We start from the raw sequence: 24,695 nt of genomic DNA on the forward strand, positions 1-24,695 counted from the left end.
CCTTACCTGGTCACCTGGAAATCCCGGAAAACCAATGACTCCTCTTAGTCCAGGTAATCCCGGAGGGCCAGGAGCACCAGGAGGCCCAGGAGGCCCGTTCATCCCAGGCTGCCCTCTGTGTAGTCCAGGTGGTCCATCTCTTCCAGGATCTCCTCTTGCCCCTTGTATCCCTGGGCTTCCTTTATCACCTGTTAAGGTCATCAGTGTTATAGAACCCTTGGCTGAAAGTGAAGATTGTATTGAATGATTCAGTTCTATTTGTAAAAGATGAAGACAACAAAATTGGGGGCGCTGGCTTCTGTTCAAAGCCACATCTCTGTGGTTCCTGTCCTTGACAGCCTCACATTGAAAGGAGCTGTCCAGGAATAGACTTGCAGCCATTGGTGGAAGGAAGGAGCAAACAAGGCCCAGCACACACACCTTACAAATGAGGAATATTTCAGTCCAGGGAAGTTAAATAGTTTTTTCCTAATGGCTAACTAAAGAGAAATCCAGGATAGAACCCATGCAGTTTAAACTTAAAGTTGAAGAGAATACAAACTCAGTTGCCAACAGTTGTTGCTCTGCCATGTTTCTGAGGACCAGCAGCCTGTCATTGGGATGCTTGTTAGAAAAACAGGGTCCTTGGTAGCCCCAGTTCTGTAGAGTGAGGATCTCAATTTAGACAGGAACCCTGGATGTTTTACATACACACTGATGTTCGAGAAGGGCTGGTCAAAACAATCAGGGCAGCCTCAGATACTAATACCAGCTTCCCCAAACAGAGGGGTTTACGCTTGGAACAAGTGATTTACATATACCTTGTGCTGCTCCTAGTTTGGAATACTCAATTTTATAAATACATATGAACTCCAACTACTTTTAGTATTGAAAAGCCGAAAGGTTACCGGAAAGCTTAGCAGGGTGTAATTATGTTTAAGAAATGACCTTTCCTAACTCCTTGTTGGAGGGAAAGTTGCCCGGTATGTTGGTTTGCCAGAAGGATCTATATAAACTCCAGCTTATCTGAAAAGATTGAAAAATTGAAAAACCTCAAGCACTTACCTCTCCTCCCTGGGAACCCACCATCTCCTGGAGGCCCAGCATCTCCGGGTTCCCCCTTCTTGGAAATGATGGCTATTTCTCCTGGATCACCAGGAGGTCCTCTGTCTCCTGTAAACGTTACTTATATGAGAAAAAACACAAATGCACACATACTACCCAATGTGGCTCCTGTTCTATCGCATTTCGCTTCGTTAGAGAACCCCACCTCCCTCCCCTGTGCTGTATTGCTGGCTCCCTCACGATCAGTATCAGGAACTGAAAACCGATTCCTGTCACCACTTATCCGTCCCTGGAACAAGGGGCAGTCAGTAAATCTGCACAGGATCCTCCGTGGGTTAGGACATTCAGAGCGTTCTAATCCACAGGACTGTTTGCTTATCCTGCAGAGTCCGAATAATCCATCGCTCACGGCTGGTGTTCCATACCTTTCTCCCTTACCGTCGTCTCTCTGCTCTTTACAGTAAGAGAACAAGCACACATTGCAGCCTTGTTCTCTGCATGCGGACTTCCAAAAACTAGGGCCCGTGTCCCGTATTCCAGCTTCTTTGTAAACACTGCCCACTCAGAGCAGTGTGCCGAGACAGGCTCAGCAGACCAAGGTGACGGGAGCTGATTGCTAACAGAGAATTCTGAGACTCACTGCGATAGCATTAGTTGTCTGACACCTGCAGGAGTGGGGGTGTTTACGGTGCTGTGGGCATATTTGCACGATTGTAATCGGCAAGCACTGTCAACGGTAGCGTTTTCCTCAGAGAACATTTTGAGAGAGCTAGTTTACAACTGCAATGCTAGCTAGCATTGACACAGCTTTTAATTCTCAGTGGAATAAGTGCTTACTAGTATAACACGAATTATCTGCAAACATCAATTATCTTATGTAGCAAATAAATTTTTGGTCCCTATAATTTTTAATTTCTTAATTCTCTGTAAATAGTTTATAAGCTAATAAAACAAGCAAACCAAAACAACTATAGAATCATACAACTGAAAATAGTCATTTGAATGAAATTAGAGGACATTTTCCCAGAGAGCTTTAAGGGTTAAAAATACTCCTTCATTATGAGGAATGCTACTCCTGAGGGGCCAAAGGAGACATCTATGCTGTAAATGTTTAATGGGGCAGGGTTCAAAGCATAAAACCCCAAATAATAATGTATGAAAATTACTTGTGAGAATTATATAAAAATCAAATTTTTGTCATCTACAACCAAAATTCTGTTCCAACTTTTAATTGTATCATGTTTGTGTGTTGTCTATGTGTTGTGGCTGGTAGTTTTCACATGCCAAGGCCAAAGTGTGTTATTGTAACGGAGGCCATATGGCCCCAAAGCCTGAGACATTCTTTACAGGTGTTTACCTCGAGGCAAGCAGGGTCTCTGAAGCCCCAGATCTATAAAACAATGCATTAAGGAACACTTGTTGGTGTCTCCAACAATAGAGCGATTCATTTACCTTAGTTTCGTGTAGTAAGAGCCAGAGGCAGGAAAAATGAATTCCTACCATATCACAAAACTGAAGAAGTCCAGAGGCACATTAATGGCATTTGACCAAATACTGGTACGAAGTCATTCAGCACCCCTGTGTTGTCAAAACCACTTGCCTTTGGCACCTCTCTCGCCCAGGTCTCCCCGCAAGCCAGGCCAGCCTTTCTCTCCACTTTGTCCCTTTCTTCCAGGTTGTCCATCTGGGCCCGACTTTCCTCTCTCTCCTGGAAAACCAGGGAAGCCAGGCAGCCCTGGGTGTCCTGTTAAAATGAGGGCATTAAGTTTTAGAGAAGCACTTTAAGGCAAGCATGGTTCTTTCGCACTCCTGGTCATTCAGTGGTACAAATTCCTGCCAAGACTTCATGCTGAAAGTAAGTCATTATTTTGAACACGACTGTGGTCTTAAATAGCCGTGTTCTCTCATCCGCTCCTACTTCCCATCCAACAGACCTAACAGGTAAGCGCTGATGTTTTGGGGGTCCAGAGCCCATCAGATTTTAACAGCATTGAGAGAGAGAAGTGATGCGAGCAGAAGGCCCATCGAAAGGAAAATGTATTAGTCCTGACCTAATGATATCATCAGTGCTGCCTGGTCCTGTGAGCTGAGGTATCCTCGCCCTGTGAACCCAAGGCCTTTTGTCAGTTAACCCACGCTGGAACATTCTGTTGCTAGAAAGGATAACACAGAGAAGAAACAATACATCTGAAAGCAGAGGGCAAAGGCAAGCTAATTAATACATTCTGGAAATGTGAGCCATGCCTAACCACTTTTGTTTGACCTTTCATTTTGAGTCTGTAAAACTGGCAGAATTACTGGGAGAGCACGACTCACCCTTTAGGCCTGGAAGACCAGGTGGGCCATGTTCTCCAGCGGGGCCTGGAATCCCAGGAGGCCCTCGAAGACCATCTGCTCCCGGTAGGCCTGGGAGGCCAGGAAGGCCTTTCATCCCAGCTGGTCCGGGAGGCCCCCTATCTCCTGGATGACCTTTCCAACCTGGGGCCCCTGAGACAAAGCACAAACACCATGAGGCAGGAAATCTTAAAACTTTCTTCAAACGTTCACAGGAAAATCACATTCCAGAGAGCTTAAACTATGCACCGATGGCAATTTAAACAAGAACAAGACGATTTTTATCAGTTGAAGTATCACGAGCAACTTTTCATTTGCCTAAGAATATATTTCTCCGGACACTATAGAGTGGGGGAAGATCATCTGAATATTTACCCCCAGTAGGAATGAGTAAAGATTACACAGTTTGCTATTTTAATATAGAGACGGATGAAAAACAAAAACTGTACTTATATGTGCTCTTGAAAGAGGAGAGGAGGAGGAAGATAAAGAGGAAGAAGAAGGAAAGAAAGAAAGAGAGAGAGAGAGAGAGAAAGAAAGAAAGAAAGAAAGAAAGAAAGAAAGAAAGAAAGAAAGAAAGAAAGAAAGAAAGAGGTAGGAAGAAGAGGAGGAGAAGAAAAAGAAGTTTCCCGGCACTTTCTGACCCTTTGTTCCGGTAAACTTCAGTCATGCTGTTAAGTATAATACAAGATTTGTGTAAGTGAGAGCAGCACTGGCCAGAATAACTGGTGTTTGCCATGAGGCTGTAGTAGCAAACTCTGTCCCCAACTTGTCTGGTTTTTCAGATGCCCAACTTGTCTGGGCATCTTGCATTGGGGTAAGAGCAGAAACAGGTACGTTGCAGAATAAACAGCCCCGGTGATGAAATGAGAGCATATTGGAGATCGATCTTGCTATGGGAAATGTGTCTCCCCAAAACTGTTATGCTGACTCTTAATCACCACTGTGAGAGCATTTAGAGGAAAAGAGTTTTGAAGATGGTTCAGCGTGAACATGTAAAAGAGACCTGTGGTGGTAGCTTGTGTGAAAAGACTAGAAGGGGTTTCCTGTGTGGGAGAGGTTCTTGCCAGATTTCAAAACCCCTGGTGTCTTGATCTTTTGACTTTCTAGCCTCCTACTAATCATTTTTTGTCACTTATAAATTACTCAATCAAAGGCATTTGGTTGTAGTCAGTGCAGTGGACTGAAGGAGTCCCTGAGCTCCCGTGTGGGGAGATACAAGCCCCGACTCATTCTCGTCTCAAATGGGTGTGCCGCCCTCCACCTGAGCGGCCCCCAAGGCTGTACTTGCAGTGAGTGACTGACAGATCCTGCTTCACCTTCCTCAGGATGTGAAGCGGCTGCTTGAAGGCTGCTATGACTCGAAGGCTGCGAGACCTGCGGTTCCCAAGTTCTTATACAACAGCAACCCACCACGTGCGCAGCCTCTAGGCCGCTCCATACATGTTTCACCAACAGAATGTGGAAAAATAACGCAGAGCAATATGGAACTCATGGATAAAAAGGGTCTTTGGCTTGGACTTGGTACTCATGCTTCTGCCGACATCCGTGCACGAACAGGAGGCAAGCTTTCTGACTATAAGTAGGGGAAGCTCAGATACTTCCTGTTTCGGCACCCGCTGGCACTTACCTGGACTACCCGGAGCTCCAGGAAGTCCTGGTTGTCCTGGGATCCCTGGAGCACCTCTTTCACAGGAATGTCCAGGGTCTCCTGGGATTCCCGGAAACCCAGGATTTCCCTCTCTGCCTTTGGGACCTTTGAGACCCGGAGATCCGGGGATGCCAGGCGGCCCTGAAATGATAAGATGCATTTGGGGCATTCATGAGTCAACACTGTAGAGACAGATGGCCTATAATATCACTCATGCACGTCAATTCCAGAAATGAACAATTTGGTTCTGACTCTGGGCTTCATGGGCTAACCGTCAGGATAGATTTTCATCTTAGATACAGATCCAAGGGAAAACCCATGCCTTGCTAAGTGGGCTGCTTGATAAGCTTACAGATGACAAAGAAGTTACCTAGGCAAACAAGGGGCCATAGTCTTCCCTAATTCTACCATTCTCTGCGTCTGCAGCAGATTTACACCTAGGTATGTGAGATGCACCCATTGCGTGATACATGGATGTGTATTTGGTGAGAGGGCTTGTCAGTTTATCCTTTCAAATTTCTATTGGACTGCTATGGAGCCTGCTAAGCCCCTGAGTGGCTAGAGTTCTCACGCTCTGCCTCACTCTGGCTCTGACAGTGACAGGTTGACCAGCCCTTGCTGTTGGTGGCTTTTGAAGAAAACTCATAGCCCGGATAAAGCTGAGTGGACTGAGCCAGTGTGGCCCTGCGTTTGCAAACCAGCAGTTAAGTGCACAGGTAACACAGAGGTTCAGGTTAATCAATGTGATCAGCTCCTATTTTCGAACATGAAATGTGCATGTACTCACTGCCCAAAGCACAACAGGATAAATACTGTTTTTGGATTGGTCCAAAACTGAGCAGACATCCTATAACAAAGAGAAAGCAAAGATCTCGTACCTTCAGGTCCTGGACATCCTGGGTAACCTTTTTGTCCTTTTATGCCTGGTGCTCCTGGAAGACCCCTATCCCCAGGGGGTCCTGGGTCTCCAAAAGCAGGGTCTCCTGGGATTCCTCTCTGGCCATCCATTCCAGGAGACCCAGGTAGTCCTGGGGGTCCAATAGGAGAGGTCCCCTTTTCACCTTTGATGCCCGGATCTCCCATGTCCCCTCGAAAACCTATTGGGCAACAATAACAAAAGGCTCTATGTATAAATATAGGTCTGATAATATAAGGACAACACTTTGATTGAAAACTATAGGCCCTCTTAAGAAGTGCTTAATAGGTAACGTTTCTACAGCTTTAGAGACTTGATAGGTAATATTGCCACTCTCTTAGCAACACCAGTTGCTTTCAGTTTTTGCTACTTTTATCTGCATACATTTATTTACTTGCAGAGGCACATGTGGAGCTTAGAGGACAGCTTGTGGGGGTCACAGGGAGGAAACTCAGCTCATTAGGCTTGGAGGCAAGCAATTTTTACTCAGTGAAGCATCCTGTCTTCTTCTTCAAAAATTTTTTTCTTTTACATTTATTTGTTTGTGTCTTTGAGGTAAGCTGTCCTAGCCTGTTTTAGATATCCCTGGACAGTCCAGAAATCAAGGTGATTCTGCTGTGCTGCCTCCACATCTGGAGTGTTGGGATGACAGGTGAGTTCCGCTGTGCCCAGCCCCCCCGACCACATTCTTCATCTGGCAGACACGGCTTTGGGCTGAGTGGCTCCAACCACACAATGAACTTGTGACAACCAGCAGCTAAGGCATCCCCCTGGAAGAACCCCCAGCTGCACAGGATTCTCTTCAGCTACAACTTGTCACCTACCAGGTGGACCTGGGGCTCCAGACATCCCTGGTTTGCCCCGCTGGCCTTTCTGCCCATCTGGACATCTCATTCCAGGAGCACCCGGGGGACCTGGAAATCCCTTCAGACCTAAAATAAGAACACATACACCAAAGATTCAATCGCACAGAAGAAGGGACTTTGAAATGTCTGTGTTAAATGTCTTTTGGAGTAGGTCAATTCTATGGAAGTAAAAATGTCTTCCGTTGTGGTTTACAGAAGCATTCTTCAGTCACTGTTCCAGGTAAATGTTTCAGAGTGACTTTTCTCATCCTCGGTACTGTGAAGAATTCCTTCTGGAAGCTTCTCACACATACACCACCATTCACCTAAATTGTAGTGCCTTCCATGGCAGGTCTGCTACACAAACCCACAGGCCTAGCCTGTTCCTTAGGAGAACAAGGTGATGGCCAGAGCTCATCCTGCTGAGAGCGCGTAGAGGGAGCCCTGTATTACACAGAGCATAGGCAGACTACTTGCTAAAAGAATGGCGATTTTACCTTAAATCTACGATTTCCTCCTAACAGTTAGCTCAGCTCACACAACTTCTGAAGTGTGAACGTCGGAGGAGGAGGTACAACTGCTTATATACTATGAGGAATTACTTCCCGCAAACTCACACTGCCAGCGAACAGTCAAAGTTTTTCATTCATCCCCAGGAAAGTGACGGTAGAGTGGAAATGAATGCTCAGTGAGGCAACCAGCAGTTCACCACTGTTCTGATGTAGAATTTTGTCTTGCCCTCTCACAGCTGCAGTGGTGAATGACATATATCACCCTGTCCTTTGAGCTGGAGCTTGGCCACACGACCGGCTTTAGCCAATGGGATTTTTTTCTTATGATATATGTATATGTGTCTGTGTGTGTGTATCCATATATGTATGGGTATATGCATATATACATATATGTGTGAATATAGTTATAAAAGAGATTTGAAACTGCTTGGGCCAATGACACACACACTTCCGCCACCTGAGATGTGAGGTGATCCTGAGAGACTGGCCCTGCCCACTTACATTCCTGCAGTCTCATGAGAAGGGCACACACTGGCTCTGCAATAGAGCAAGGGTTGCTGGTCTGAACCTAACCCGCGACCAGGGTTGCACCAACACACACTGTCTTAGATCAGCTGAGTCCCCATCGTTCTTCAGACTCACAGGAAACAAAACAAGCATGTGGGGTGTTTGCAACTCACTGAGATGCTGAAACTACTTAGAAACACTGACAGAAAAAAATGGTCCGGAAGACCCCAGTCAACTCGGGTATGGCTGGACCCGTAGTTACTTTGTCGTGTGTGTGCGTGTGTGTTTTAAACCATGAATACAGAAGCCAGAGGTCAATGTCAGGTGTCTTCCTCTATCACTCCCATTTTCTTTTTCTTCTTTTTCTTAAGTTGAAATTTTTTTCACGTAATATATTCTGCTCACTGTACCCTCCCCCAACTCCTCCCAGATCCTTCACACTCCCCTCGAGGCCATGCAGCTCCCCCACCCTTTCCTTCAGGTTTTCTAGCTGAATCTTGACTTCCAGATTCAGCTGGGCTGGCTTTCTGTCTTTGTATCCACCTCCCCAGTTGCTGACATTGCACGTATTCATTGCAGCGTTCAGCTCTTTGCACAGGTGCTGGCGATCTGAACTCAGGTTCTCCTTAGGCTTGCAGAGCAATCTGCCCAGCCCTTTTCTATCTTTGTGTTGGACAAGAAAAGCCACATTTATTAACCATGCGAGTACTGAGTTAGTTTAAATAAACTTTAAAGGCATAAACATGGGTTTGGGGGGTTTACTTCAGCTAAGCACAGGGGATTGACTCAAATGGAATTGATACATAAACATGTATTCAGAGATGTTGATACAGGGGCATTCTTCAGGCTCTTTACAGTCAGGATTTGTCCCTCTTGTCCACAGGCAGGTGGTATTTTCTGCTCTCGGTCCACGGGAAGGGAAAAAGAACATAGCTTTAGAATTCTCAAGGGCAGACATGTTAACTGGTCAAACCGAAGCACACAGACTCTGAAAAGGCCCATGGAAAGGGCTCAAACCAGAGAGGACAAGTCCCAGGAGCTAAGGACTGTAAATGCGTTTCCTAGTTTCCTGTCCCTCGAGACCTTACACTAATTTGAGAAGTACCCTGGCCGTGAGGGTTTATCTGTCTTTTTGGTTCTTTTGCTCTGGAAAGTGTGTAAGGCAAGAACGATGTCGCAGTGATACCTGGAGGCCCATCAAAGCCTGGCAGGCCTGGTCTCCCCGGGTAAGTTACGTTATGAGGAATGGTGTCACCTGGAGAGGGAAAAAAGCGACATTTAGCTCACTGAGCATCGCGTCCATGTCTCTGCAGCAACTTTCATACGGTGCATTTGAATTCAGAGGAAGAGAAGTCTCCAAGCCTCATGAGACAGCTTTCTGGATCCATCCTTAGACCTGAGTCTCAGCTGTCAGAGCACTTACAAGCAGTTATGAGAAAAGCTATTGAGTATAAGATGTACCGGTTCTAATAACCTGGAAAAATGTAAATTATTAATATAAATGATAGCTTATAGGCGCACAGGTTCTGGTGGAAGGGATAGAAAATGCTCATAGATCATGGGGAAGCTCTGAGTTCATGAACTCGGCACTGAGTTCAGCTGCCCTTGCTCTTTGACTCCAGGGAGCTACACAAATGAAGAGACTGTTAGATATCAATGACAGCAGCCATTTTGAGAGCTCTGTGGGACAGGTTCTTAGGATCTATTGTCTCCTGATTTTCCAGGGACTCAGCAATGAAGGTACTGTCATGGCCAGTTTAATTGGTGAAGTAACTCAAAGCCTGTGCCCCTGAGTTCTCATGTCTTACTAAAAACAAAACTTTCACCTTAATAACAGTACCTCATGGTTTATTACTCCATGAACTTTCAAGCTAAAATGTGGAAGATAAAAAAAAAGATATTACATTTTTTTCTGAGTCTCATACCACAAAGTTGCTTCTTATCGAATAAAAAGGTACTTGTCTTTATGTGTTGTCAAAACAAAGAGTGTATTTTATCCGCAAACTTCAAAATTAGTGCTATAGCTCAAGATGTAACACATGTTACAAAAGAAAAAAAAATTATTAAATAAATCTCTTTCTGTCAGCCATGACTCAGAAAATAATTTTATTTTTTGAAGTTCATATCGGTCAAATATGCTTAAAATATCATTTTTTTCTCTCCCCAAAATGGTTACAAGTGTGTTTTCATGGGCAATATTCTGTTAAATAAAATACTAGTGTATCTTTTATTAAAATATGTCACATAATTGAGAAGATTGTAAAATGTTATACTTTGAATACATATGAATGATTTAAATACAGTTAGCCATTACGAGTTGATAGTGAGAAATGAATGAAAGGCAGTGTTGGTAGGACAAACAAAGTAGCAAAGAGAGTAGCATTTCACACTCATTCTAAATATTGACTGTGCTACAATGCTTTTAGTTGTGGAACAGGCTGCCAGCACTCCACAGCACCTGGACAAAATTCATTTAGCCAGCCTGCCACAGAGGCCATAACTGTGCCCAGCAGAAACGCCCTCTAGTTTTCATGATTTCACTTAATATCCTCTCATACGAATAATATCCGAAATTACCTCTCTGCCCCTTCATGCCATCAAAGCCCCTCACGCCTGGGCTCCCCGGCTCTCCTGGTCGGCCTCTCTGTCCTGGTGGGCCTGGAAATCCCAAGCCTGGAGGCCCCGCGGGTCCTGCTCTTCCTGGAGGCCCTGGCAGTCCGGGACGTCCTCTCTCTCCTGGGACTGCATCCTCATGGTCTCCCTGGGAACGTTAGGTTACAAGTCTATTATTGATCGTTCAAAGCCCGTGAATTCAAAGCAGTCTACATGTTTAAAATCCCAGGTTTTAAAAGACAGTAACTCTACAAGTGTGGCTTGCAAGAATTAATTTAAATGTTTTCTAATATTTTATAGATACTTTGCATATTTACATGCATATGTATGACATAGATGTATAGTCTACGCCTCAAAAGCAGAAAGTGAATTGTATTGTACCTTACATACAGAAGAGAAACTTGTATGTAGAAACCACTAACATTAGTATAACACATAAAAAAAAAGTAAGTCAAGTGGTAGATCCTCATACAAACGAAAATCTCAAATGAGCAGCTTCTTATATCCTTATTAGAATGTACCCAGATAGGCTCCATTACCTTCTATATCTGTGGGTACAAATGCAACAAATTGTGATCCCTACTGTGTGAGAGTATGGCCTAAACTTGCTTGCCTGGCTTGTATGAACATTTCAGAAAATTAAATTCTATAGCAGAACTCCACATACTCGAGGCCCAGGATCCCCTCTTTCTCCAGGACGTCCATCCTGACCATCTTGCCCATGTGGTCCTGGAAATCCTGGTGGCCCATCAAGTCCTCTTTCTCCTTTTTTCCCTGAGAAAATTAAGCAAAAGACTTGTAAGGTCTCATACATGGGGAGTGGAAATAGAAGGGAAGAAAGGGCTCAGGATAAGAATAATGACTTTATTCTGCGAGGGTTGGTCGAGTTTCCTCAGTGACTCAGTTGCCCAGTGTCACCCAAACCATTACAAAAACAAAGGGAAGAATGGCAGTTGCAAAAACTACTGGCTCTCTTTACTTGGGGAAATTCTCCTCTTCCCATTTTAGCAATCATTTAGGTGATTTATGGAGGGATCAGTCTTGGACACTTCGTGTCTCAGTGACAGTGCATGTAACATTCTAGTCCTGGTCTTGGTGGATGGGGGAGTTGGCGGTGAAATTATTGTCCTAAACTACACAATCCTTTCTGAAGTTCTTCCTCTCTGATTTCAAGGACATGGAGCTGCCTCATGCATGGTATTCCGGGGGCAATGTAGCCTAGAGAAAGTCAGACATGTAGGACCAAATAGACATAGACCAATGAGAGATGAGGGATACAATGCCTGATGCCATGCATGGCTTTAGATCTGTTTGTTCAAGTGTGAACCCTACACCTACATTTTCACATTCTGTCTAGTAGGTCTATAAATTACTTTAAAATAAGCATCTGTTACTTGTAATTTAAATGCCGTTGATGACTGGAATACATTACAATGCAGAAGACAAGTCAAAAGAAATTTTGCTTCAAACTCAAGCTCACCACAATGAAGATTTGAATATGTCACTAGAGGAACGTTTATGATTTCAAACAAGAGGCAGGAGATTCGGTGCTCAGTAGCCGCACCATTCTATGAAGGGCAGAAAATACTCTTAAGGAAATCTCAATAATCTTAAATTATATACAATTGATCTGCAGTCACAGGGGAAATCAATGCAAGTGGCTGTGCACAGATCATTCATAAAGTGTCAGGGAGCTAAGTAATCAGTCACACTCACCTTTCACTCTTGATATGACCATATCACCCTTTGCCCCTTTGTGGCCAGGGGGCCCCAAGGCACCAGGTTTTCCCTTGGTTAAAAAAAAAATTAAAAGCAGTGCTTTAGATTAATTCTGATAGGGCAGAAGTCATTCCTATTCTTGTCTTTCTAGCACCTTCTCTTCTTTTCTAAATTTCTGTTTAAAAGGGTCTGGCTTGGAAATCTTTGTTTTACCTTTTCTGCCCATTGGAGTGGCTCTATTGTACAAAACTCAACATTCTTGGTGCTAAGATCTACGTAATTCTGTATCTGGGTTGGCAGAAATTTATCAGTGCCTCTTTTATCTTAGCAGTTCATGGTGGTTAAGATGTCATGGAGTCGGGGCTGGAGAGACGGCTCAGTGCTTAAGAGCACTTGCTGCCTTTGCAGAGGACACTCATTGGTGAACAGCACCCTCATGGTGACTCTGAAGACACTGTAACTCTAGTTCCAGCGGGCTGGCTGCCTCCTCTAGCCTCCATATGCACCAGGCATGCACATGATGCTCATACACACATGTGCATGATACACATACATACATGCAGATACTCATAGAGGCCCGTAAGAAATTTTTTAAATAAATCTTTTCTTTCTTTTTTTTTAAATCTGGGGCAACCACACATGACAATTCCTTGTGGATACAAGACCTCACGGTGAGTCTTAAATAAAATGTATCCTAAATAACTATGTATCATCAAAAATATTTTAAATTATTTTAGCCTTTAATCTGTGAAAATGAGAGCAAAGTGAGTAAGGTAAGACCTTCCACACAGTTGAAGGTGGGGAAAGTAGTGTTAATGGAAATTGGTAAGAAGGAGAAGGGGGAGTAAGAATTTCCCCCCATGCCCTTATCCTGGCCCCCATCTCTAAGAACAATGTGGTGATTATAGAGAGAGAGAATTCATCAACCCAATGAGACCTAGAACAGCCGAACCTTACCCAGAATAGCCCTGAGCAAACTAGTAACATGCAAACATGTTAGCCCCGGGAAGCAACTAAGCATAAAGCCACGAAAGTATTTCAGAGTCACTAAAAAAAATGAAGTAGCAACATACAAAAAAATAAATAAAAACCCTGACCATGATAAAAATTAAATTCTACAGAATGAACTATAATATGCAAGGTACAGAATAATTTCGGCACGGTTGTTCACTCTCCAGGCATTAACGATAACACTGAGCCCTTTCCTCTAAGTTTCCAGCTGAGACGGCCTTGCAGGTGTACTGTGCACATGTGGGAAGGGTTGGACTGAAGATCCGGATCACCACTTTCACTTAAGATCAGAATTTTCATCTTCATTAAATTCTTCTAGGAAAAATGGAGAACAACTTGGAAACTTCAGAATTTAGTCCTGGGTCACCCCGGCATAGAGGAACAGTGGGCTGTCTCAGACTCCAGGGGAGGACTCCTGTGAGCAGTGATGTTATTTGTAAGGATCAGACAGATGGGAGGCTGGCTTCAGCAAGTGGGTGCCATATTGTGACAGATAGGTTCATGCTTCTCGCTGGTCTTTGACTATGGTGTGCTCGTTTGTCTAGGTTACCACAGCTATGGCTTCCTTCATCCAGTTGGAGGATCCTTTGGACCAGAGTGATTCTATTCTGTGTATGATTCCGTCTCCACACTCATCCCTTTCTTAGGACCAAACATCACATAGCCTCCAATAAAGCCACTTTCCAGACATCCAGCCTTGACCACACTTCTCAATCCTTGAATTTGCTATCAACCCAAACACTTGGCATTTCAATCTGTCTAATCATTACCCAATCCTAAAATGTCTCAAACAGTTCTACATCATTTCCCACCAAATGTCTATCTTTCCAGTATCTTCATTCTAGTTCAAGGGAAGTGCCTTCCTCCAGATGCTCAGACAAAGGACAGTAGTGCCACCTCTACTTCCATTTAGTACTGCATTATTGTGTATCTGACCTAATAGCCAGTCTTTGGACTCTGCTGTCAAAGGATGTCTAGAAGCTGACTTCCTCTTATCACACAGCCCCGCCCTTTCAATCTGCTTCCTTCCACTTATTCTCCATGCGTCCTCCCTTACCTGTGTTCTCTTCTCCGCAGAGCAGCTGATGATCCATCTAAAATGAATATTGGAGTGTTGCCTCCTCTTCTTAGGACTCCCCAGGCTGTTCCATGTTTCTCAGGACAAACATTCAAACCTGACCCACCTGCAAAGTCCATGATCTGCACTCTGTGTGTGTGTGTGTGTGTGTGTGTGTGTGTATGCATGTGTGCTGGGGATGAAACCCAGGACCTCCTTCCCCTAACTCACTTCCTCCACTCAAGCCACACCATAAGACCTGACTGTGGCCTTTTGTCCTCATATAACAATATTATATATTTACTAATTCTTTTACCATTAAGTCTGGGTCTTCTTCAAAACTCCAGAACTGCAATATTACTCTGGTCCCTGTTTCTGTCCCTAGAAACTTAGAATCATGCCTGGAAGATAGTATATATTTAATAATAATGTTAGCTAAATAAGTGAATGGTGAACAGATGGATGAATGGATACAAGAAAGTATTTGGTCATTAACATGTTTATAGGTTAAAAACACACAGTACATCACGTCTAACGCTCGACAAGGGCGCACTAAGTTCCCTCTCTGTCCAGCCTGTTTAGCGGAAGAGATTGTGCTCAGTAGGAGTTACTTACCGGTGGTCCTGGCGGTCCTGCAGCACCAGGCTGGCCTGGATCGCCCTTTTCTCCATGCCAGCCAGGAAGCCCTAAGTCTCCTTTACTTCCTTGTCTTCCAGGAAGGCCTGGAGGGCCAGGGGGTCCCATGGGACCAGGAGGACAGGTACAGAGTCCCTCATTTCCTAGACAGAGGTGGAAAGTCAGCTTTGACATAGCTTCTGACAAAACCCCCAGTAAATGTATATATATATATATATATATATATATATATATATATATATATGTAAATATATATATTTACGTATACAAAAAATAAACATCCCCTATCTGGGCTGCCTTGTTTAGCCTGAATAAAAGAAAATATGCCTAGTCTTACTGCAACTTGAAATACAAAGGCTGGTTGATTTCCAACGAAGGCCTCCCCTTTTCTGAGGCAAAGGGTAGGTGAGAGGGAGGAACTAGGAGGAGAAGAGGAAGGGGAAGCTGAGATTAGAACATAAATAAAGAGTACGACTAGAGAATAAAAAAGATCTGCAGGACGCAGACCCTATCACTGAGACCACGTGCCATGCAGCTAGCGTGCGGCTCCTGACAGGATGATGTCTCTAGCGTGGTCTATGCGGGACAAGACTAGTGACTCAAGGGCTGAAGTGCAGCCTGGGGCAGGGTAGAGGGGCAGATGGTGTAGTCTGTGTGGGGTGAGAGCATGTCACATGAGGGCTGAAATGAAGCAACGGGCAGGGGGTGGGGGCATCTGTCACATGGTCTGTGTGGGATGGGCACACACTCTCTAAATAAAAGGAATCATTTGTGCCTTAAATTCACCTAAAGCTAACATACAGTTTTGGTGAATAATTGAAAGGGTTTTTTTTTTTTTAAATCTGTTACTGAGGAAACAAAAGTGAACAAATTACTCTAACTATATAGATAAATTAATTATGGCATGACCCTGAATAATCAAAGAAACAAAATGTATCTTCATTATTGGTTATTGATTGGATGGCACATTACAATTGCTAATTCCCTACAAAACATCCCCTCATGATCAGAACATTCAGTCTGAAAAATTAAAGCTTGGGAAAGTCAAATTGGTTTGTGGTGTTGCCCTCACACTGGCTGGCTCAGTTGGCCAAAAGGCTCTGACAAGCTAGAGAGGAAGGACAGAGCCACAGGTATTCAGTGTGTCCAGAAAACATGAGATCCACAGAGAGAAAACATCAATAATGCCTAATCTGTACATGAGGACCATGTGAGCAAAGCTGCTCCCTGAAGAAAAAAATGTGTGGCCTTTACACTCTTAAGTCCCGCTTTTATAAACTGTGGGCATCAACCCTCTATGGGGCTGTAGAACCAAACATGAGAGGCCACAAACAAACAAACAAACAAAATGGCAACAATGAAAGGCAATGACAAAAAACAATTCCAAATGAGTTCAAAATATTTCTGCCGGCTCTCACCCTTGTATTAGCTCATGACTTCATGGCATTTTTTTTTCTGAGCACACAACATGCACTTTGCACTATGCATGCCATGTCACAACACCTATGCATGCTGCCCAAACCCCTCATCTCAGATTTTACTCTGTGCTGTGCTGGGAATTGCAGTGTTGCTGCTGTACCCACAAAGCTTTCTCCTCTTATTCAGACACAGTGGTTTCGTTACGGAGAGAGAGCCTTTCACTATTTGTCCTTCCACAATCCCTCAGTATCTAAATATTAAATTGGTATGTCTTTGGAGTGGATTATTTTAAACTGCTTAATTTTTAAAATTGCTGTGGTAGTTGCTGACTTGATTTGAAAAAGTTGTGAATAAATTTTAGTTTGGGGGTTAGTACAGAATTTCCTAAAATGAACTTAAATGTGCTTCTGTAGTTTTAGGCTTTGTGTTTATGCAAAACAATGTTCTCAGTTTTGATTATAAAATCAAAATATCAGTTTACTCTCAAAAACCTTGAAGATGATCTGTATCCTGCAGCATTAAACATTCAGCCAAGATTTAATTCTTTATGCAAAATATACACCTTTATCATATTAGTATGCAAACTTGCTTTCATATTTAAATAATAATACTTATATCCATTAAAGAAGTATTTTAAAACAAATTTCTCAATCATTTATTATTGATAAAGGTTTGATTTGTACACCTGTTTTATATACCTATACACTTAAAGTGGCACAAAAATTCTCAGGTAATGGATCATGAGTGGCCAAGTGTAAGAAGCTTCTGTCTGACGGAACTGGTGACCTGTTCACACTAGAATGCACACTGGCATGCAGTCCTCATGGAGAGTCACAAAGCTGAGAAATAAGCTTGCATGGCATGACAGGTTGTCCTTCTCATAAACACCCTTCTCCTGGTCCTCTACATGTATAAATTCTGCCATGTATAAATTCTATCCTTCATGTATACTTGCCTTTTTCTCCTTTGGCTCCTCTTCTTCCTGGGGGACCCATTTTCCCCTTTTCTCCTATTGGTCCAGGACACCCAGGACTACAATATAACACTGTTTGGAGGCAAGGGGTTGGCAGACAGAATCACATGATTTAGTTAAAGTCTCCTTGAGGGCACCAGTGTGGTGGAATCACAGTCTCTTCCCTCTGTTTCCTATATCTGCCCCCTGTTTCAATTCATGATTTCCAATTTCCCAATTCTCTCCCTCTCCCTCTGTCCATCCCTTCTTCCCTCCTTCTCTCCCTTTATCTCTACACATCTAGATTAATGGGTTTCTTCTACCATCACCATTGATACTGACATCCTTAATGCCAGCCCTAGGATAATGGGTTCCAGAATAAGATAATAGATGACAACAAGAAATACCAAAGAAAAATAAATCATGAGCAACAAAAGGCAGAGCCAGTGTATGTCAATAATTGTTTTTTCTCCTTCATTTACCAACTACCAGATAATGAAGAAAAAACAAAGCATGGCTTGCAAAAGCAAAAATTTTAAGACATCTGGTAAAGATGACAGATAAACTGCAAATGATACTTTCTACATTCTCTAGACATGCCACTAGGATAAAAAAAAAAACAAACAAAAACTGGAAAACAAGAGCAACAGAAGGTTAAAAAAAATCCAGTAGGCCCTAGAGATGTTGATATCTAAGTATCAATGAAGAAATGACAAAAGAAAAATTTTAAAAATAAAAAAGCAGGCTTCACAAGAGAATCTCCTCTGGAGCTTTCATAGTAGAATGATAGACCGACAATGATTTGATAATGAAATATTTAGATGGGAAGACTCCTCTCAAAAAAATAGTAGCTGAAAAAAACAGCCCTTCAAAAACATAAACAAAACAAAGTTTCAAGAAAAACACTGTAAAAACCATGTAATTAAAACAGTGGAGAGGGGCACTATTTCATACTAATAAATAAACAGATTGCTGCAAAAGGAAACACTGGAAGGAAGATAACAACAGCATCAACTAAGCTCTCAGGAACAAAAATACACATAGTAATTACAACAACAAAAAATTCAGTAAGAGCTAGAAGATGGGGTTGAAGAAATTATTTTTAAAAGCCTCCAAAATGTAAATAGATTTCAAACATATGACCAGACATTAAAATAGTAGGGTTCTCAGTCATCTCATTGGAGTCTAGAGAATGAAATCCTGGGAAGAAAGGTTTCCAGCCCAGGATTTTATGCTCAGCTAAACTATCCATCAGACAACCCGGTAGAGCAAAGGTATGTTAGATAAGTGTGGTCCCCAGATTTACTCTCTTATTTCTAATATTTCTCTGGAAGTGTAGGGTGAGAGGAAGTAATTGAAGGAAATCTGATCAGTGGAAGGTAAAGCACCAGAGAAATGTGGAGGAAATAACAGTGAATTCATGTTTATTACTGCTCTTTTCATCAGCCTAGATGTCCATCAACACACAAATTGATCATAAACATGTGGTTTATATAAACAATGGAATTTTATTCCATGTTTAAGAACAATTAAATTACGAAATTTGCAGTGAAATGGACAGAACTAGAAAATATAATACAGATGTAACCCAGGCTCAGAAAAACAAATATGACGTGTTCTTCCTTGTATGTGGATTCTAGCTTCTAAAGGTTAAGCATGTGTTTTCAAGTGGGAGTAGCTGAGGAAAGGAGCAAAGAAACTAGAAGGAGGTTCATGAGAAGGGAAAAGAGGTTTAAAGACAGGAGTTCTTTTTGGGGTTAAATGACCATTTCACAGAGGTCACATATCAGAGATGCTACATAGCAGATACTTACAAAACTATTCAAAACAGCAGCAAAATCAGTTATGAAGTAGCAATGAAATAATTTTATGGTTGGGTGTCACCACACCATGAGGGTTGCAGCATTAGAAAAGTTGAGAACTGCTGCTTTAGGGAAAGCCATAGGGAGGGCATCAGAATACATGAGATGTCAAAAGCGAAGAGGAATTACTGCAGGAAGGACAGGGTGCGCAAAAAGGAAGGGAGAAGGAGGCCAAGGAGATGAATCACATCTGAACCTGTAATTTTTATTATCATTTCTACAATAGTGTATTTAAATGGTATTAGATAAAAACAATTTAAAATAACTGTGAACGAAAAGCTCCAAGTAGCTCAGCAATGTGTCAAAAGTGCAATCTTACTAACTTGAAAAAGTAAAAAAGCTTCAGGAAACATTTATTTTAAAAGTAACACTGTAAGGCTATTTAATGACTTAGAATACATAATGATGATAGATACAAAACTCTAGGAGGTTTCAGGTTAATGCAAGTAACTAAATTGAAAGTCAATCAAACACAAATGGACACACTCACAAAAGACAATTTACCAAATGTTTCTGTAAAAAGATATAAGAAAAATAAGAAATGTATCTGGCTGGTGAGGTAGCTCAGTGGTTAAAAGCACTGGCTAGTTTTCCAGAAGACCTGGGTTAATTCCCAGCACTTACACTGCAGCTCACAACTGTCTGTAACTCCAGTTTTAGAGGATCCAGCATCCTCACACAGACATACATGTGGGTGAAATACCAGTGCACAGAAAAACTAAATAAATCTTTAAAAATGGATCATTATAGGCTGAGCTGGTGGGTAGAACTTAAAAACCAATAAATGGAAATGCCGAATATTTCTATAACCCAAATTATGACAATATCACTCCCAGCAGGCAGTGAGAATGGAAAATGTGGACATATAGAGTGAATGAACAATGGTTAATTCTATAGGGAGGAGTCAAATGCCAATGAACAAAGCAAAAACTTTAATAACAGAAATACAAGTGTGATGGATGACAATGTAGAAACAAATATCAAAAGATCCAGCTATGTGTGTGAAAATAGTTGTCTTTGGATAGGAAGGAACAGGAGAAAACATAGCCTCACCTCTCTTTTGTGCATAACAGGCTCTGTGACTTTTGACAGTTTGACTTTTAAACCAAGCTCACATGTAAGTCCAATAAAAATAAAAACTATACTGACAAAGCAAAATCTAGCAATTTATAAAATCCTATCATTCATTCTTAAACTCACAATTAATAAATTTCACATATTTTAATTGATAGTTCAATATCATTTTCCATATTTATAAAAAAGAATTTTAATATGACTAACTTGACCCATAAAATATTACACAAGTTTTAAAGTGTTTATAAAACTGTACTTTATGAATTAACCTATAAATGGGAATTGCAGTGTAAGAGTTAATAAAGATAAATGAGGAACATTTTACCATCTGGGCCAGGGGTCCCCTTTGGTCCTGGTGCTCCAGGCAGGCCAGGCGGTCCTGGCTTCCCTGGTTCTCCTGGGGCACAGAAGACTCTTCCTGGACTACCAGCTTCCCCTGGAAGTCCTGGAAGACCAGGTAACCCTGGGAAACCCACCATGCCTGCATGGAAAATCAAGAGTAAACGTTTTGGTAGAAATCACAATGAGCACATTTAGAGGAAAAGGTCTGAAACCGAACACCCTGCCTAGCAAAACAAGCCAGACATGGAAAGAGGAGCTCCCTGTGACCTCATTTACCTGTGATTTCTGACATAGTTAAACTCATCGAAGGAGGAACAGAATGGCCATTTGGGGGGAAGAAAGAAGTGGATAGTATGGAGGTGTTGATCTAGGGGGCAGGGTTTCAGGAGAGCTGAGGACACTCTGGAGACCCAGTGTGCAGCACGCAGTGGGGCAGTTAACAAACCACACGGTCCACTTGAAGTTGCTAAGAGGAGAGATCATAAATAAAACATTCCTCCCGTTCACACGCAGGCACATGCGCACATGAGCCAACGACGGCGATGCAGGCAAGGCTGGCGTGTTAGTCCACTAGGCTGTGGTAATCACCTTGCTGTGCGCAGAACATCAAGTGCTATCCTTTACACAGACACAAATAGGAAGTCATCCAAGCTTGACAGGGAGAGGGAGAGAGAAAGGGATTTGGGGAAATGGATACAGAAGGATCATAAGATTGGGTCTAGCCTGGGCTTCATGGAGAAAGTGTACTGCCAAATTAAAAATTTAAAAAAAAAACACAGGACAAAAGCCCTGCTTTTACACAAGGCTAATTGCTAAGTAAAAGGCAGGAGCCACACCACAATAATTTGAATAAACTGTATTAAAGAAAAAGAAGAGCAGGATATAGTTTAATAATAATAATAATAATAATAATAATAATAATAATAATAATGGACTTGAGTCAGGAGAGATGGCTCAGTGGTTAAGAACACTTGCAGCTCTTCTAAAGGACCAGAGGTCAGTTCCCAGAACCCACATCAGGTGACCCACAAACACCTGTAACTCCAGATCCAAATACCCTCTTTCGGCCTCGAAAGCATCAGCACTCCATGGTGGGTGCACTCACACACACACACACACACACACACACACACACACCTGACTGTGTATGTGACTGATGTGTTCATGTGCTACGGCATAGCAGGTGCACGCAGCATCAGTAGCCGTAATAACAGCGCACACACCGATTCTTTACTATGCAGGCTGGGTCCTCAGGCCTGCCCACCTAATCTGCCTTCCAACACCAACAAGATGCCATCTTAGAAATGGGGAGAATGAGGAACAGAGAGGCTCCGTAAGTGTCCAAGATGACACAGTTTGTAAAGGGCGGTGACTGTAATGTTGCAGTGGGTCGTTCACCGTCTACCGTGTGGCAAGGCTTGATCCAGTTGCAAGGGTCTGAGTCTGAAACCCACCTACCCTGTGCTAGACGAGGTAGGTAACAGCTAAATGAAACAAAGTGTCCTATATACACGAATGGACTAACAGCAAATGCAAATACCTCTGTGAGTTGGGCGCCATCTGTCTTCCCGCCCTTCCTAAGACCTTACAGGTTTCTCCACATTGACTGGGCACCACCTGTTGCTTTGTCCAGTACCAGGAACAATACCCAACCCTCTTCACCGGAGGCACCGGGCTAGACTCTACGACACACCTCGGCCCGGCCACCCAACACTCTCACACAGAATCAATTAAGTGTGGCTGGCTAGCATTAGCTCTTTTTTCCCCTCCAGAGTAAAAAAAAAAAAAGGAACAGAAAATAGGTTATATCATGTCCTGAAAATTATCCTGTGAAGTCTGAATTATAACTAATGTGTATACACTTGGTAATGAGATAGAAATGTAATGCAAAATAAAAATCTATGTCTTACTGTGGGTCATATTTAGATTCAGAAGCCACTGGGTTAATTTGATTGGTGTGAATGATGTATTTGTTTGTATGAACTCATGTGAAGAGTGGCAAATGCATGTATGCATGTGTGCATATATGAAGGGCAGAGCTTAGCCTCACATGTCCTTACTCGGATGCTGTCTGTCTTCTTTTATCAGACAGAGTCCCTCACGGGCCTGGAACTCACCAGTTTGGCTAGGCAGTCTAGCCAGTGAGCCGCAAGGATCAATCTGTCTCTCTCTGCCCTATGATTCCCAGAGTGCACCTCCACACCTGGGTGGGACCCAGGGATTGAACGCAGGTCCTCACTCTTGAGTGAGAAGCACTTTCCTGACTGAGCTGTCTTCCTAGAACAGGAATAATCTGTTTTTAAAAAGACTTAAGAGTCTTCCTGTATATTTGAATATGTTGTTCCCAGGGGGTAGATTTCAATTCACTGGAGATATAATTTTATTATATTTTTGGTTGTGAGCCTACATGGCTGAACCATCTCTCCAGCCCATGATTTATTATAAACAAAAAGCTAAGACTGGAGTTCAGTGTTTTCTGACCAAGAGAGGGTAGTCCTGCTGGCTGATATAATCCGGTGTCAATTAAACTCACACTGCAGCCTCCAAAGACTGACTCATCTGGACAAGGCTTTTTGATATTGTTGTTGTCAGACTCTGAAAAACTGAAGAAGTTAGATTTGTGGAGAAGTGAACAGAACTTGGCAGTGTTTGAGCAGCTCCCCAAATTTCTTACACTCCTTGGTAAATTCAAGAGACACAGGCTGGGCAAAATATTTACTCAAGATTTTTCTCCTGCTGGGTTTAGTCTGTTCTCCTGGGTTCACAGAATAGAAAAGGGCTTCAAACTCCCATTCCTGATCTTACTGGAATATAGACCAGCACAGCTACAAAAGGGGTCCTTGGCCCTAATGGCAGCAAGAACCTGCCCTAGGTTCTGTCAAATGTCATGTGAACTATGCTTCCCTTGATTCTCTTTTTTCGGGGGGGCAAAGGAGAAAGAGCCTTTCACTTTAAGTAAGGATGTATCAAAGGTTTTTGAAATCCTTGTTTATTTGCACATCTGACATAGAGTATCAGTACCTAGGTAGATGGATGGAATTCTGCAAGTAGATTTCAGCTGATAGAATCTTCCAGGACAATAATAAAACTAAGTAAAAACTTTAGCTAGCAGAAGTTTCAAATGTTCTCTGAAAGTAGAAATCTAATGGAAGGCCTGTCACACAAATACTTGCTTCACAACAGTTCTGATTGTCCAAGACTGTGTGTGTTTGTGTATGTGTGGGTGTGGGTGTGTATGTATGTAAAGGAACCTATATTCCTCCCTTTGATTAGTTTACATTCCAAGATGTTAGAAAGCCAGGGCCGTTGCTATGACATCAGAGCTTAGCATAGGGGGCCTGGTGTGGACACAGGCAACCATCTTTCCTAAACTCTTAAGGCCACCTCCTTATCAGCTAGAATTGAGGATTGCAGCTGGTATGGGTAGGAAATCCACTGAGACAGACAGTCGATTCATACCTGGACAAGTTTCCCCTGGTCTGCCTGGGGGTCCTCGTGGACCCTGCAGTCCAACTTCTCCAAGTTCTCCATAGCGGCCTGGAGGCCCTGGGTCCCCTGGAGGACCTGACAATGGTGACAACAGATGTAATTAGACAAATGTCCACACACATCTTGAAATTCAGGAATCTTTGTGAGTCTCAGTAAAGTCCAAGTAGGAGACACTTTTGCAGTTTCTTGACACATTTCAAAAGGGGTGTGCCAGACTGGGTCCCCTTTGACTGCCTCTCCTCTGCAGACATACGAGCCTTGAGCAGAGTTCCCTGGTACTGATTTAGGCTTCTTTCACAGACATCTCGGGAGATGTTAATCAAATGAACTCACTCCTTTTTATTTTTTTAGCAGCTAAAGAAAAACTTTTCTGAAAGTTTAAATAATTAAAAAAACCTGCCACATATTTACATTCTGAATTAAAATTTGATGTCATTTGCCAGTGGGACATGAGCCCAGGATGCAAGGTTCTTTCTGAACATTGAGCGACATCTTCATGGTAACTGCTATGGCTTGAAGCTGAAATGTCATCCCTCATGAGTTTGAACCCTCCAACCCCAATAGGTGTCACTGGTTTTGGAGGTCGCTGAGTCTTAAAAGCGTGAGTCCAGGCCAGGCAGTGGCAGCGCATGCCTTTAATCCCAGCACTCAGGAGTCAGAAACAGGAGGATTTCTGAGTTCTAGGCTAGCCTGGTCTACAGAGTGAGTTCCA

At 42.8% G+C, this 24,695-nt stretch overlaps 1 protein-coding gene across 1 annotated transcript in view; it reads right to left on the reverse strand.

Moving 5' to 3' along the window:
- Col4a4 (collagen type IV alpha 4 chain) overlaps positions 1 to 24,695 on the reverse strand; it is a 115,412-nt gene that overhangs the window by 37,280 nt on the left and 53,437 nt on the right. The window contains exons 19-33 of the mRNA XM_021635103.2: positions 23,954 to 24,058; positions 20,478 to 20,633; positions 17,220 to 17,309; positions 14,825 to 14,988; positions 12,139 to 12,211; positions 11,090 to 11,196; positions 10,387 to 10,570; positions 8,996 to 9,064; positions 6,770 to 6,877; positions 5,908 to 6,126; positions 5,009 to 5,170; positions 3,361 to 3,531; positions 2,645 to 2,788; positions 1,045 to 1,152; positions 7 to 188 (exon numbers count right to left, since the gene is read on the reverse strand). Coding sequence (XP_021490778.1) covers positions 7 to 188; positions 1,045 to 1,152; positions 2,645 to 2,788; positions 3,361 to 3,531; positions 5,009 to 5,170; positions 5,908 to 6,126; positions 6,770 to 6,877; positions 8,996 to 9,064; positions 10,387 to 10,570; positions 11,090 to 11,196; positions 12,139 to 12,211; positions 14,825 to 14,988; positions 17,220 to 17,309; positions 20,478 to 20,633; positions 23,954 to 24,058 — 2,042 coding nt within the window. The remainder of the gene's footprint in view (positions 1 to 6; positions 189 to 1,044; positions 1,153 to 2,644; positions 2,789 to 3,360; positions 3,532 to 5,008; positions 5,171 to 5,907; positions 6,127 to 6,769; positions 6,878 to 8,995; positions 9,065 to 10,386; positions 10,571 to 11,089; positions 11,197 to 12,138; positions 12,212 to 14,824; positions 14,989 to 17,219; positions 17,310 to 20,477; positions 20,634 to 23,953; positions 24,059 to 24,695) is intronic.

This window comes from Meriones unguiculatus, chromosome 15 (assembly GCF_030254825.1).
Source record: "Meriones unguiculatus strain TT.TT164.6M chromosome 15, Bangor_MerUng_6.1, whole genome shotgun sequence".
Lineage (NCBI taxonomy): Eukaryota > Metazoa > Chordata > Mammalia > Rodentia > Muridae > Meriones > Meriones unguiculatus.